The 14226-nt window shown below is 35.7% G+C and overlaps 1 protein-coding gene across 1 annotated transcript; it reads left to right on the top strand.

Annotated features, from left to right (window-relative positions):
* Nucleotides 1-271: 271 nt before the first annotated feature.
* LOC131598223 (uncharacterized) lies at nt 272-1531 on the top strand. Its single transcript, XM_058870844.1, has one exon. The coding sequence runs from the start codon at nt 272-274 to the stop codon at nt 1529-1531; it is 1260 nt and encodes a 419-aa protein (XP_058726827.1).
* The last annotated feature ends 12695 nt before the right edge of the window (nt 1532-14226 follow it).

Below are 14226 nucleotides of genomic sequence, written 5' to 3'. Positions count from 1 at the left end.
AATATCTAATTTATTGTATCACCACTTATATTGCCTAATCAACTATGATTCTCTATTACTTCGAATCCACTCCACGTGATTTCTAGAGAGAAGGCAGACCTTCTCTCTCTAAAAAATCTTATCGTGTCCCTTGCCCTCCTCCTCTATTGGCTGTAGTGGCGCTCCCCCAGATTCTCTGGTTTCTCAACCTATCTCTTGATTAGGTTTCTTGCTCCCCTTCTTGGGTTTTCGTTCTATCCTCTCACAGCGGTTTTTGGCTCTTATCGACATCATGGAAAAATGGAAAGATTTCTCACTCTCGAAGGAAGAAGAAGAAGGAGTGGTAGTGGGTGAGGGTGAACTTTTTGAAGACGAATCGCTTCAGAGAACTCTAGCTGGGAAACTGTGGACTGAAAGTAATTTCAATAGCCGAGCCTTCAAGAGCACAATGCTAAACGCATGGAAGCTGAAGCACACAGTGGAAGTTCAAGATCTAAACAAAAATCTTTTCATCTTCAAGTTCAGCTCAAAGAGAGACATGGAATACGTACTGAAAACTGGACCCTGGAGCTTTGACAGAGCCCTTCTTGTCCTAAAACGCATCTCAGGTGAAGAACAACCCTCTGACCTTGACCTGCACTTCAGCTCCTTCTGGGTTAGAATTTACGATCTTCCCCTTATACTCAGATCTGAAACTATGGCTAGAAAATTGGGAAATATCATAGGCACCTTTGAAGAGATGGACGTTAGAGAAGCCCACAGGAATGGTAGGTTCATGCGTCTAAAAGTCAATATGGATTTGAAGGAACCTTTGAAGCACGGCACAATTGTATCCTTTAAAGACAAGAAGATTAGGGTCCATTTCAAATATGAAAGGCTACCCATTTTCTGTTTCATATGTGGGAGAATGGGTCACCAGATTAAGGACTGTGAAGCGGTGGAAGAACTCAATGATGAGGGCTTTGAAGATATCGAAGAACAGGATCTAGCCTTTGGTCAATGGTTGAGGGCTTCTCCATTGCCGAAACTCACCGACGAATTCAAAAAGCGTGAATCAAGTTCTAGCTTATGCAGTAGGGAACTTTTCAACGCGTCATCTAGCCAGAGTCAATGTGAAGCAAAAGGAAAAGACAAGGGAGAGGACCTAGAAGTTCATCAAACACAACCATCTCCAAATCAACAAAGTAGCGGTCACAAGGGAGAAAAGGACGCCTCCAAAAACAACGTGGATGTGGAAACAGTGGCAGAAACTCTGGGTGCAGTCATGCTGTCTACCAATAAACATTCACCTAACGAAGCTCCAAAGGCTGGAGAAGAGCAACTAAGGAAGTGGACACGCAGAAAACCGACAAAGCAATCTAAGGTCAATTCCGGGAAAGCTTCTAAACCCAAGATTGGGAAACGCCAATTGGTGGATGTAATGATAACAGAGGGACCCTTGGATGAATATGTTAACGGAGACAAAAAAAGGAAGCAGGCCGAGGTAGAAGGTAATCACCAAAGACTTGAAACAGAGGTGGTGTTGGACGACCAACACCGCCTACACCAATGAAAACGATTAGCTGGAACTGCCGGGGATTGGGGAGCCCCTGTGCAGTTCGAGGCCTTGCGAGGCTTCTAAAGATGGAGAATCCCCAGTTGGTCTTCTTGATGGAGACACGTTTCAAGAAAGATGAATTGGCTATTCTGAAACAGAGATTTAATTTTAAGTTTGAGGTGTCAGTGGACTGTAGGGGAAATGGAAGAAATAGAGCGGGAGGATTGTGTTTATGGTGGAAAGAGGATCTTGATATTGATATTATCTCCTATTCTCAAAACCATATAGCCGGTAGCTGTAAACAGGATGACGAAGACGAATGTTGGTCCTTCGCGGGTATTTATGGTTATCCTGAGGAAGTAAAGAAAAAGGAGACGTGGAGTCTGATTCAAGAATTACGTGAGCAAGGTAGTAATAGGATGATCTTCTTTGGTGATTTGAATGATACAATGTCCATTGCTGACAAGAAGGGAGGCAATAGCAGATCTGCATCTCAACTCTTATGGGGCAGGAACACCATGGAGATTTGTGGCCTTCAAGAGGTGAGCTTTGAGGGCTACCCCTTTACTTGGTCAAACGGGAGAGAAGGTGAAGCGAACATCCAATGCAGATTGGATAAAAGTCTTGCTTCGTATGAATTCCTTCAGTACTTTCCACTCACCAGAGTTGTTCATTTGGAGCGATTTTGTTCAGATCATGCCGCTCTTCGAATCCTTATTCAAAAGGAAGCAGTTCCGGAGAAAAGAAGATACTTGTTCCGTTTCGAGGAAGCTTGGTCTAAGGAATCAAAATGCGAAGATTTAATCAAACAACTTTGGCAAAGAAATTCAGAATCGATACACCAAAGGATTAGATCTTTACATGAGCTGCAGCACGAATTCAAAAGTATGAGGACCAACGCTATCCGAAAAGAAATCCTAAGGCTAGAGGATCTCATCAAGGAAGACAAGAGATGGACGGGTGATCCGACAGAAATACAGCAATTCAAAGCTTTGGAGAGACAAAAGGATTGGCTCCTGAAAACTGAGGAGACACTTTGGAGACAACGAAGTCGGGCTGTTTGGCTTATGGATGGAGATAAAAATACAAAATTTTTTCATTTCAAAGCTGATCAACGGAGAAAAACTAATCAAATCAAGAGACTAAAAGATGAGGATGGCGTCTGGAAGCAAGGTCGGGACAATTGTGAAAGGATCCTAATCTCCTATTTCAAGGAAATTTTCAAATCCTCCAGCCCCTGCAACATCACCCCAGTGTGCAAATTCGCTCATGGAAGGCTTTCAGGCAACGAAAAGCAACTCTGCGCAAGGCAATTCACTCCTGAAGAGATCCATACTGCAATTTTTGATATGCACCCCACAAAATCACCGGGTCCAGACGGGCTGCCTGCACTGTTTTATCAAAAATACTGGTCCATTGTGGGAAATGAGACGGTTCACTATGTATTGGAGATTCTCAACAATGGCAGGGATCCGACGGACATCAACAACACTTTCATTACGCTTATCCCTAAGAAGAAGAATCCTTCAACGCCTAAAGATTTCCGTCCAATTAGCTTATGCAATGTCATTATGAAGGCGGCTACCAAAGCTATTGCCAACCGTTTGAAATCCTTTCTTCCCGACATCATAAGTGAAGAGCAAAGTGCTTTTATTAAGGGCAGACTCATTACCGATAACGCCTTAATAGCTATGGAATGTTTCCATTGGATGAAACATAAAAAGAAGGGCAGGAAAGGAATCATGGCGCTGAAACTCGACATGTCTAAGGCATATGACAGGATGGAATGGTCCTTTGTGCTTGAAACTTTAAGAATCATGGAATTCCCATCTTCCTTCATCACTCTTATCCAGAAGTGTATTACAACTGTCTCCTACCAGTTACTTATTAATGGCCAACCAAGCAATCGATTCACTCCTGATAGGGGTCTCCGCCAAGGAGATCCACTCTCACCCTATTTATTTGTTCTTTGTGCAGATGTGCTGTCCGGGATGCTGAGGAACGAAGTGGATAATGGTAGGATTCACGGCATAAAAGTTGCGCGAAGATCCCCCATCATCTCCCATCTTTTCTTTGCGGACGACAGTTTGCTCTTTGCAAGGGCAAGTGAGGCTGAAGCTGGGCGTATCCAACAGATTCTGAAGGTTTATGAGCAAGCTTCGGGACAGAGCATTAACACTGAAAAATCCGAAGCTTCTTTTAGCACCAACGTTGGTGAAGAGGCAAAAGACAGAATCAAGAATATTTTGAAGTTCAAGGGAGTTAATCATCATTCAAGATATTTGGGGCTCCCGGTGGTTTTTGGGAGATCAAAGAAGGAGGTCTTTAGGCTGGTTGTTGAGCGAGTATGGAAGAAGGTGAAAGGTTGGAAAGAAAAATTTCTCTCCAGAGCCGGCAAAGAAGTTCTGATAAAAGCGGTGGCACAAGCTATACCCACTTACATTATGAGCTGTTACCGTATCCCGGAGAGTTGCTGCAAAGAGATTGAATCTATGCTGGCAAAATTTTGGTGGGGCTCGAAGGAAGGCGAGCGGAAGATTCATTGGATGAAGTGGGAGAGAATGGCGAAGTCTAAAAGGGATGGAGGAATTGGATTCAGAGGCATTCATGATTTCAATATCAGTCTGTTAGGCAAACAATTTTGGAGACTGCTCCAAGCTGATGGATCCCTCATGGAAAGGTTTTTCAAAGGGCGTTATTACCCGCGGTGCTCTATTGCTAATGCTATACCTGGTTTTAACTCTAGCTATGCATGGAGAAGTATCTTAAGCTCAAAGGATTTAGTGATAAATGGTTCTCGATGGCGGATTGGTAATGGGGAGAAAGTCAGTATACTTGGTGATAGATGGATTCCGACTCTGCCTGGTTTCAAGCCTTCTTCACAGGTCTCTACTCTCGAGCCCTCATGCAAGGTGAGCTCATTGATCGACTCAAATATAGCATGCTGGAACATGGAAGCACTCAGAGGAAATTTCAACGAGAATGAAGTTCGGCACATTAGCAGCATTCCTCTCTCTTTTAACCTCCCGGAGGACAAACTCATTTGGCACCATGCTTTGGACGGAGAATACTCAGTAAAAACTGCTTATCACATTCAGGGGAGAACTCGCAGCAACAACAGCCCCAGCTCTTCTTCTTTGGATACTCACGGTTTTTGGAAACAGTTGTGGAAACTCAAAGTTAATCCAAGGATTAAAAATTTTCTGTGGAGAGTCTCAAAGAATATCCTGCCCACAAAGGAGAAATTGCGAGGTAAAGGAGTCGCGTCGGACGGTTTATGTCCTTTTTGCCATACTGACACTGAGAATATATGTCATCTTTTTCTTCGCTGCAGTTTTGCTAAAAGAGTCCTTTTTTCTGGGCCTTTGGGTATTAGAGCACCAGAGGCAGGTGATGTCGCAGATTGGCTAGATGCCATTTTTACGAAAAAAGACTTTAACCTTGGGCAAATGGTGGCTATATATCTGTGGAAAATGTGGAAAGTTCGGAATTGCGTTATTTTTAAAAAGGTGAATCCCGACCCGTGTGCTGGGGCATTGGAAATTTGGAATACTTTTAATGAGGAACTGCTGTATGTTGCTGGTAACGAGTCTCGCAGGAGATATAGTATGGCAGCAACGACTTGTCCAAAAGGATGGGTGGTGCAAACTGATGCTGGCTGTTTTGAGGATGGGATCATTTCTTTTGGTTGCGTCATCCGCGACCCTTCATCCAACATTTTTCTTGCTGCCACGAAGCGAATATTTAGTGTTACCAACCCTGCTGCTGCTGAAGCTATGGCCATTAGATGGGCGCTGCAAGTGGCGAAGGATTTGGGAATTAAGGACTTTACTCTCCAATCGGACGCCCTGGCTGTTGTAGATTGTATTAATGGTTGTACTTCCGTTGCCGATCTTAGTCCTATTGTCTGTGATTGCAAAACATTAATGTCTAGTTTTAGTTGTGTTGGAATTATGTTTATTAGTAGGACTGAGAATATTGATGCTCACCAACTTGTTGGTATTGGCAAAACACTAGGTTCTAGAACATGGACTGGGCATATTCCAAATGTTAGCCCTGCTGTGTGTATTTCTTCTTCATCTGCAGCTTAATGAAATAGTCTTGCTATCAAAAAAAAAAAAAAAACTTATATTGCCTAGAAGTCCAATATCATCATTTCAAACCACAAAAATCTGAGTTGTCTTATTTCAATCTACTTCATCCTCCCACAAAACTTTAGGAAATAACGGTCCCTTTCACCTCTACAAATATGCATGGTAGTAGCTTATTTCAAATTAAGATCTTTAAGTAGGCTTTCCTCGCAAGCATATTTCAAATCACTGATTTCATAATAGACAACCACCAAACCAAATTGGGAAGAAACACAATTGGACAACAACTCAAATATTTGTAGCTGCTTTATAATTTCTACCTTGGCTGTACCTGAAATGAAAAAAAAATTCTTATCGAAAGAAAACAATAGAATTGAAATATAAATATTTCAATGTATGGCTACAATTAACGTTATCAAATACTAATTGAAATATTACTAATTGTAATCTCATTCATGACATGTGCAAAGAACTTGAAAAATTACTACATAAAATGATTTATATGATGCCTTAGATATCCAGTTGAAAATTGGAAATAAATATACTGTTGTCAAAAGTGGTAGTGAGCAAACAAAATGAGTGAAATGATAGTGATTATCTAACAATCATCAACCGTCAATGTTGATGCACTCAATTCAAACAATTTTTTTGAGGTAAACCACAATGATGCAGAAACAGTCCCGCATACAAACATTGTAAAAAACTATTATAGAAAAGAATAATTAACAATCAAACAAAATAGAATCAAAGAGCACGAATGTAGCAGAATCGGTTTCGTCAATCACCCTAAGATTAATACGGTATCTATACATTTAAGAAGTAATATTTAAGTAATAACATTAGTTAACAAACATGAAATACAGTAAATTACTTATGAACAATACGGTAAATCTTGAAGCCAATTGTTGCATATGATAACATCATGTGTTATGCAAAAGAGAAAGACACTCACATTTCTAGCTTTACTCTATATGTTTCAAGTTCAACTCTCCATACACTTAATAATATGTGAAATCGCAGCCTAATTTTTTGAACTACCTTTTGCAAGAAGTAAAAGCAATATATGTTATGTTATTATGTCGACCTCGGCACAAAATTCCAATAAGCATTCGCACACATGACAATTTGCTCTACAGGGTGTGTTAGCATTGTCTTATTTTTACAAACGTAAATACCTGAAAAATAATCAAACTCATTGAGACACTTTAAAAGAGCTTATAAAAATAGTTTATGATCATGTACCCCTCATTTGTTTTTAGCTTATTTCCATAAGTATCTCCAAATATATAATTGGCATAAATTAATTTTTAGATTATTCTATAAAGTTCAATCTCATTCAAATTTCAATAGAACATACATCTGGTATATATGCTAACAATAAGATAATTTTCCTGTTGAATAAGTGCTTGGTTAAATGGTGTATCTAAACAAAGATCATTAGTCAAAGTGTCATGTGTGAGGGGAAATGTCTAACCTCACCCCATAGAGCAAGGTGTCATGTGTGAGGGGCAATTTCTAACCTCTTCTGCATAATTTGGACACGAACCCTTTAGTTTTGCCAAGTCGTTCCTCCACAAGCGTTGAAGTACTTTAACTGTGAAAAAGGAACTTAAATAACTTACAAATATAGAATTGAAATGAGCTAATAAAAAATTTTGAAGTCTGCATTGAGAATTTTATCAATTGAAGTAAAGAAAGGTGTTTAGCAGGAAAATAATTTTTACCTGAAGCTGAAGCAATTGGATATGATAATCCTGAGTTCAACGCATTTTGATGAGCCAAGCTGATGGCGTAAAACATTGGTCCACACATGTTGAACTACCAAATGCAAAGAATAGGACCCATGTACTCGCCAATGTAAAAATCATAGATAGATCTTCCTGCCCTACATCCACATCATTCAATATTAAGGTGAAGAAACCAAGAATAGAGGAAGAAGAGATGGAATCTCAGTAACAACTTAAATTATTTTAAAAAATGAAACTTAAGATAATTCAAGGTCTAGTAGCATTACTCACCATTTTTTCTTCCCAAGCCCCTTCACTCTAATCTTGTTTACCTCCAAAGATGTTGTATCCTATCTCAAGACTCCATATCTGAAAAATCAAACTCATAAAACTCAGCAATCTCAAATTTCCGTTACAGCTAAGCTCACATTGCTGTTACAGATAAGCTCGTGAACACATTCCATTTCACGCTGAAAGATGCCAAGAATGACCAGTGAAGGTACGAAGCGAATATCCGGCCTGCATTGGTAATTACATATAAACTAATGTCTAATAACAAATGAGAAAGACATAATCCATGAAACAAACTATCATAATACAATTTATACTCATATTCATATATAAATGAACACATGCAAACATCTTCTATTTTTAAGTTTCTAAATATTTTGCAACTTCTCAACTTCTTCAAGAGCTTCAAAAAAGACAAAGTCAACCCAATCCTCTTAACCACAATACACATATTTCACCAACCTAGCATAATCTTTAGCAATCTTACCAATGAGATTCCTAGTAGTGTTATCTGACCAAGTGCATGCTTGTAATGATCCATGCTTGTAATGATCCATGATCCTAACAGTGCAATAATATTACTTACATTTCAGTGTGGGCTCACAGGAACAGGTTCTTCTGCTAATATAAAAAGAAAATTAAAGTGAGATGTTAAGCAAGCACATACCGAAAGAGTAGTAACTAATTGGGCATCACTTTAAACCATAGAGAAGTAACGGCTCATTCCATCGTGATCAAGAAAGGCAAGCAATCCACCGTTCAAGAGTTCGTTATTAAAAATCGTAAGATGGGAAAGCTCTGGAGTTGTTTTCCAATAACAAAAGCAAAATAGTTGCACTTAGTTTTCATGACGAATGATGTTGTATAAATGTTGTCCCTAGTTTTCGAAAAACCTGTAAATATGGAAGTTTTTGCATACATATTAACCATCACAATAATCAAGACTTCTCTTTGTCAAAACAATGTTATTGAAAATCAATTTTTAGTTATTAAAGGGAAAAAAATGGCATGGAACAAAACTAGTTCATGAAAACCAAATTGCAAGTAATGTTACAGGTATCATACCCCAAAATTTGCCCCATACATTTTATTTATTTAGGTGTGTCGAATTTTCCTTTATTTATCATTTCATATTTCATTCAAAAAAAAATTAAAAAATATATATATATTTAGCATCATGATATTTCATTTACAATATTCTTTTTTAGTTTTTTATTCACAAATCTCAAAAAGATATAGTTTGTTTTTCAATATTATCTTCTGGTTTGGATTTTAATTCTAACTCAATTTAAAATATCTTTTTAATATGGATTATTATTAAAGTTCAAGTTTTTTTTTAAGTTTTATTATATTTGCATTTTTATTATATTACTATCACTTTTTTTTGTTTATTATTATTATTATTATTATTATTATTATTATTATTATTATTATTATTATTATTATTATTATTATTATTATTATTATTATTATTATTATTATTATTTTGTCCAAAATATAATAATTATTAAATTTGGAAACCACACAAGTTGCTTCATCATTCATATTCATGCCAATTTTATCCTAAAGTCATGTTGTCCAATACAATACAAAATTCGCTACTGCTATACTGTCCAGTACAAAACAAAAAGTCTGTTACTGGCTTACTGCATCTTTCACCAAAATGGACAACCACCAACCTGCACAAAAAAGCAATAAGAACAGAGCCACAATCAACACCGGAAGATCCATGACAAGAAGAACAAGGTAAAAAGAAAACTGAATCAGAACCACAAATAAATCAGAGCAACATACCTTGTTTTTTCATTCACCTTCGTTTAATTTCTGTTATCTTCATACCATGTAATTGTAACCAATGATTGAATCATAGTAAAATTGGGGCTTTAGGGTTTTTGTGGGATAAGGGTATCGATTTTGATTGCTCTGTTTGATATTGTTGTTTGAGCCGCGAGAGTGATCTTGAGCGAGCGAGGGGAGATTGAGAGTTTTCTTTTTCTGCCATTGTTGTTGTTCTGCAGCTAGAAACAGAGAATCGTAAGAACAGAGTGAGAGAAGAGATGAAGCGTTAGAATAGAAAGAGTTTGCATCGGTCCCTTCATTTTTTTTCTTTAATATTTTTTCTGAAAATTAAATAATTGAGTGAATCAATAGAAGGTTAGGTTCCATTTTTAGGGTTTTGATTGTTTAATCCCTCTCTCATTTCCAAGGTTGCTGGCCAAAATGGGCCTATGTCCAGAACCAGCGGATCATTCTTTGATCACAACCCTTATCCTAAGCCCATTTCTTTTGTATGATTTTATTTCTCACTCATTTGATATTTTATGATAGCTGCATTTTTTTTTCATAAATGATAAATAATTATGCTAGACTTTTAAATTAGAAAGAGATTCAGGTTTTCTTCATAAAAAATCATCAAAAAAATATGTTTGTTTTTAGATGTATGTTAGGATTAAAATATTTTTAAAAAAAAGATCAAAAAGTTTCTTAGTTTCAAATTAACTTCTTTTTAGGATTAACTTTTATTTGTTTTTGTCACTTAATTTGCTAGGTGTTATCTTTGTGTGTGAATGCTTGATTCAAATGTTAAATCGATTTTACAATTTAATCCAACCAATCTTGGTCAATACCAAGCGCATTTTCAAAAATACTTTAAATAATCTAATCAAGTCTAGTTTATAATGGATGAATCAAGAAGGGTTTGTACGTACTTGTACAAGTTGTTCTAAAGCATTTAGTTGACGGTCGTTAAGCCTTTGTTTGAATGCTTAGATTCCATTAAGGACTCATTCAAACTCGATTTATCTCACTTTTCACAAAAACACTTAAAAACAATTCCAACCCACCTAATCACTCTTTTCTCGCCCAAGAGTGAATCCCTTTCATTGCCCAAGTGCGAATCTTTTCATAACAAATCTTGGTCAATACCAAGTTCTTTTTTCCAATCAAAATGCTTTTTATAACAGAACCGAGTTTTGTCCATAATGGAAGAATTTAGAAGGGTGTGTACGTACTTGTACAAGTTGTTATAAAGCATTTAGGCGATGACCATTAAGCATTTGTTCGAATGCTTGTATTCCATTAAAGGATTCTTAAAACTCAGATCGTCATCATTTATTTTCTCGCCCAAGTGCAAATCTCTTTCATAGCCCAAGAGGAGTTTGTATGTACTTGTATAAGTTGCTCATTAAAGCATTTAGGCGATGGTCGTTAAGCCATTGTTTGAATGCTTGAGTTCCATTGAAGACTTCTTAAAACTAGATTCGTCTCGCCATTTCGTAAAACACTTTCAATTCAAAATCATCATTTCTTTGCCCAAGTGCGAACCCCATTTCAAACAAAGTCTTTTCCGCCCAAGCGGGATTAGACCCATCAAAATCTTCTAACAAATTTGAAGTTCTCAGTTCGAACTACAATCGCTCTGATTCTTCACTGAAGATATGTAGGCACAAGACGCGATGTCTTAGCGAGCACACTAATAAAAAATCCTAATTTTGTAGTCCACAAACTACGACGCTCTGACTTTCCCATTGCACGAGGGAATACGTAGGCACAAGACTCAAATGTCTTGGTGAGCACAATCATAAAAAATCCAAAAATCTTTTATTTTATTTCTTCGCATGATAATTAGAACAAAAGTAAACATCAAGCTGACAATCGATCACAAGACTAACTAAATGGTTTCCATCGAGTACGATGGAGGTAAGGGGTGCTAATACCTTCCCCTTGCTTAACTGACTCCTGAACCCGAATTTGGTTGTGAAGACCAACTTATCCATTGTTTTTATTTCCAATGGATTTTATCAATATTTTCTCTTTCCCTTTGGAATAAATAAAATTTGGTGACGAATCTGTTTGATCCTTCGAAGTGCGATTATTTTTTTTACCCGCGACAACAGGACTATAACCTCACAAAAGAAGAAGTTCATGACCTCTAACAATCTACTAAGGACATTGTAGCCCAAAACCTCTAAATCCGGAACTTTCCACATTGGAACCTAAAACATAAAACAAACACATCACAATATTCAACAATCCGAAACATTCAATAAAAGCATAATAACAGAAACTTACCAATGATAGGGATAATAGTGACGATCTAAAAAGGAGATCTAAAACGGTCCGACACAATGAATCGAAATGAATTGTTGCGAATGAACAGTTACAGATTTGAAAAGGGGATAACGAAAGGATATGAAGAATTTGAAATGAATGTAAAACAATAAAGTGAAAAGCAAACCTCTAAAATCTGAGAAGAGTCGGCGTCTTTTTCTTCGTTTACGATTCATCTCCAACCACCACACGCAACGAAAACGTAGATGCTCCACAGTCGCTATGAAATAATATTCAAATCAAGTACCATTTTAGTAAAGTAGAAGACCATTTTGTCGTTACCCTATTGCCCCAAGAAGTAAAGTTTTGCATATAATGGAGAACCTGGGTGAAGAAGGAACCACCCTTGATTTGTAAAAAGATATCAAACAAAAACATGAAGAAAATATCCAAATGAGTTATATATAAGGCTAGCTACTTGTTTAGAATCACTGTCAGAAACTGTAACATGGTCAGATACAAAATTCTGAAAGGTCAACATAGAAAATAAATAGACCATATCAACATTCAATATATGTATATATCGTCGGAGTATGTAATTCAATCCAGAGCACTAGTTACACCATCAGAAGTAATAAACAATTGTCTGAAATTGAATGAACAAAGATATAGTTAGTTTCATGACACAAAAGTGATTAATTAATTAGTGTATAAATAAGAAAGAAATTATTGTGACCTTTTGTATTTGAAAGAAGGAGGATTTCTGAAGAAGTTGAGGTAAACAGTTTGAAGTTTAGTACTGAAGACCTAAGTTGTGACGGAAAATCTTCCTTGAAGATTCCAACATTTGAAACGATTGCGTCGTAGATTTGGGAGGAGTTGTAGGTGAATTCGACGAGGGATCCTGAGAATCTTGTGAATAGATATTGAAAGAAATGGATTTCGAGGAAAGATAGGAGAGCAAAGGCGCTGGCGAGGGAGTAGTGGTGAATTGGGATTTAAGATAGGGATTAAAGGAGGAGTTTGTAGGCATCGGAAGAAGAAGGTGGAATGAGTTGGAAGTTGGAGTAGTTGTAATTCATGGAATTTGTCAGTGGATTTAGTGAGAGAGCATGAAAAATGAAAATGAATTGTGAAGAAGAAGAGAAGAAGGAAAAGAGGAAAGATAGGAGAAAAAGAAATGACAGAAGACAAAAATGATGGAAAAGAAGAGGCATTTGGATTCTCAAAACTGTTTGATTTCCAATTGATACCCTTTCAATTTTCAGTGTAAAAATTTCTGAAATGTGATTATTGGATTGCCCTAGGTGTATTCGATTAATATTAATAAAAAAATATAATGAAATAATTAATTAAAGGGTCATGCTAACGAGTGTTCCAGGGGCACTCTTTAAGCATTCTATTTAAAGAAAATATTCTTTAAAAAGTTCATTATTTCAATTTTCGATGCATTAATTAGATATATTTCCAAGAAAAACTTACTTTTTTAAGCTCTTAAAGAGTCCCCCTGAGGCACTAGTTAGCATTTCCCTATTTATATATCTTATTAATTAAAGTTGTTATGTCATTGAAGTATATTTTTGAGGTAAAATTAAAGTTATTTGAGTAATTTCATTTATTATTATTAATCAATTATGAAATTAAAAATAATAATAAATTATTAAATTGGATAACATGACACATTACATACTAAATTACTAAGGGTGTGTTTGTTTTATGGTTTAAGATTATATTCCTTGGAATATTATTCCTAGGATTATTATTCTGAGAATATGGTTCCAACCCATGTGTTTGGTAGAAATTTAGATTCTTAGGTATAATAATAAGATTTGTTTAATTTTAAATTATAAAAAAATAAAAAATTATAATAAATTATAGTTGAAAGTTAGAGTTGGTTTAACTTATTCTGATGAAAATATTTTATTCCCAACCTTTATATCTTAGAATAAGAATTGAAAAAAAATGTGTAAATAATATTTTTTGGAATAAAAAATTTCTTTGAATAACTTTTTAAAACTTGAATCAAATATGAGAATTTTGCATTTCCATATTTATATTTTCATAAATATATTCTATAACCTTGAAATAAATACACCCTAATCCCTTTAAAATTTGTTCAGTTCATAACTTAGACACTAAAAAATAGGAAACTATTAATAATATTAATTTTAAATAATTAATAAAAATATTTTGAATTATTTAATAATTAATTAATTAAATATCATATCATACTAAAATTTGATTCTATAACTTCTCAAACCAAAACTTCTTACCAAAATTTTCAATAATTTAAAATAACAACAATTAATTAAATTATTGAATTAGTTAATAATACATTTTAAATATTACACGTTATTCTATAACTTCTCTTACCAAAATATCGTATCAAAATTTGCATTAAATTAGTAAATCATTAAATCTTAACTTACTAACTAAACATAGAACATTACTACTAATAACACCAGGGCCGGTCCCGACATTTTAGAGGTCACGGGTAAATATTTAATTTTATATTTTAATTTATTATTGTAAAATAAATTTTAATAATAAT

Source organism: Vicia villosa, linkage group LG4, assembly GCF_029867415.1.
Source record: "Vicia villosa cultivar HV-30 ecotype Madison, WI linkage group LG4, Vvil1.0, whole genome shotgun sequence".
NCBI classification, from domain to species: Eukaryota; Viridiplantae; Streptophyta; class Magnoliopsida; order Fabales; family Fabaceae; genus Vicia; species Vicia villosa.
Note: the sequence above shows the minus strand (reverse complement) of the source record. Positions and strands in the feature narration are given on the sequence as shown.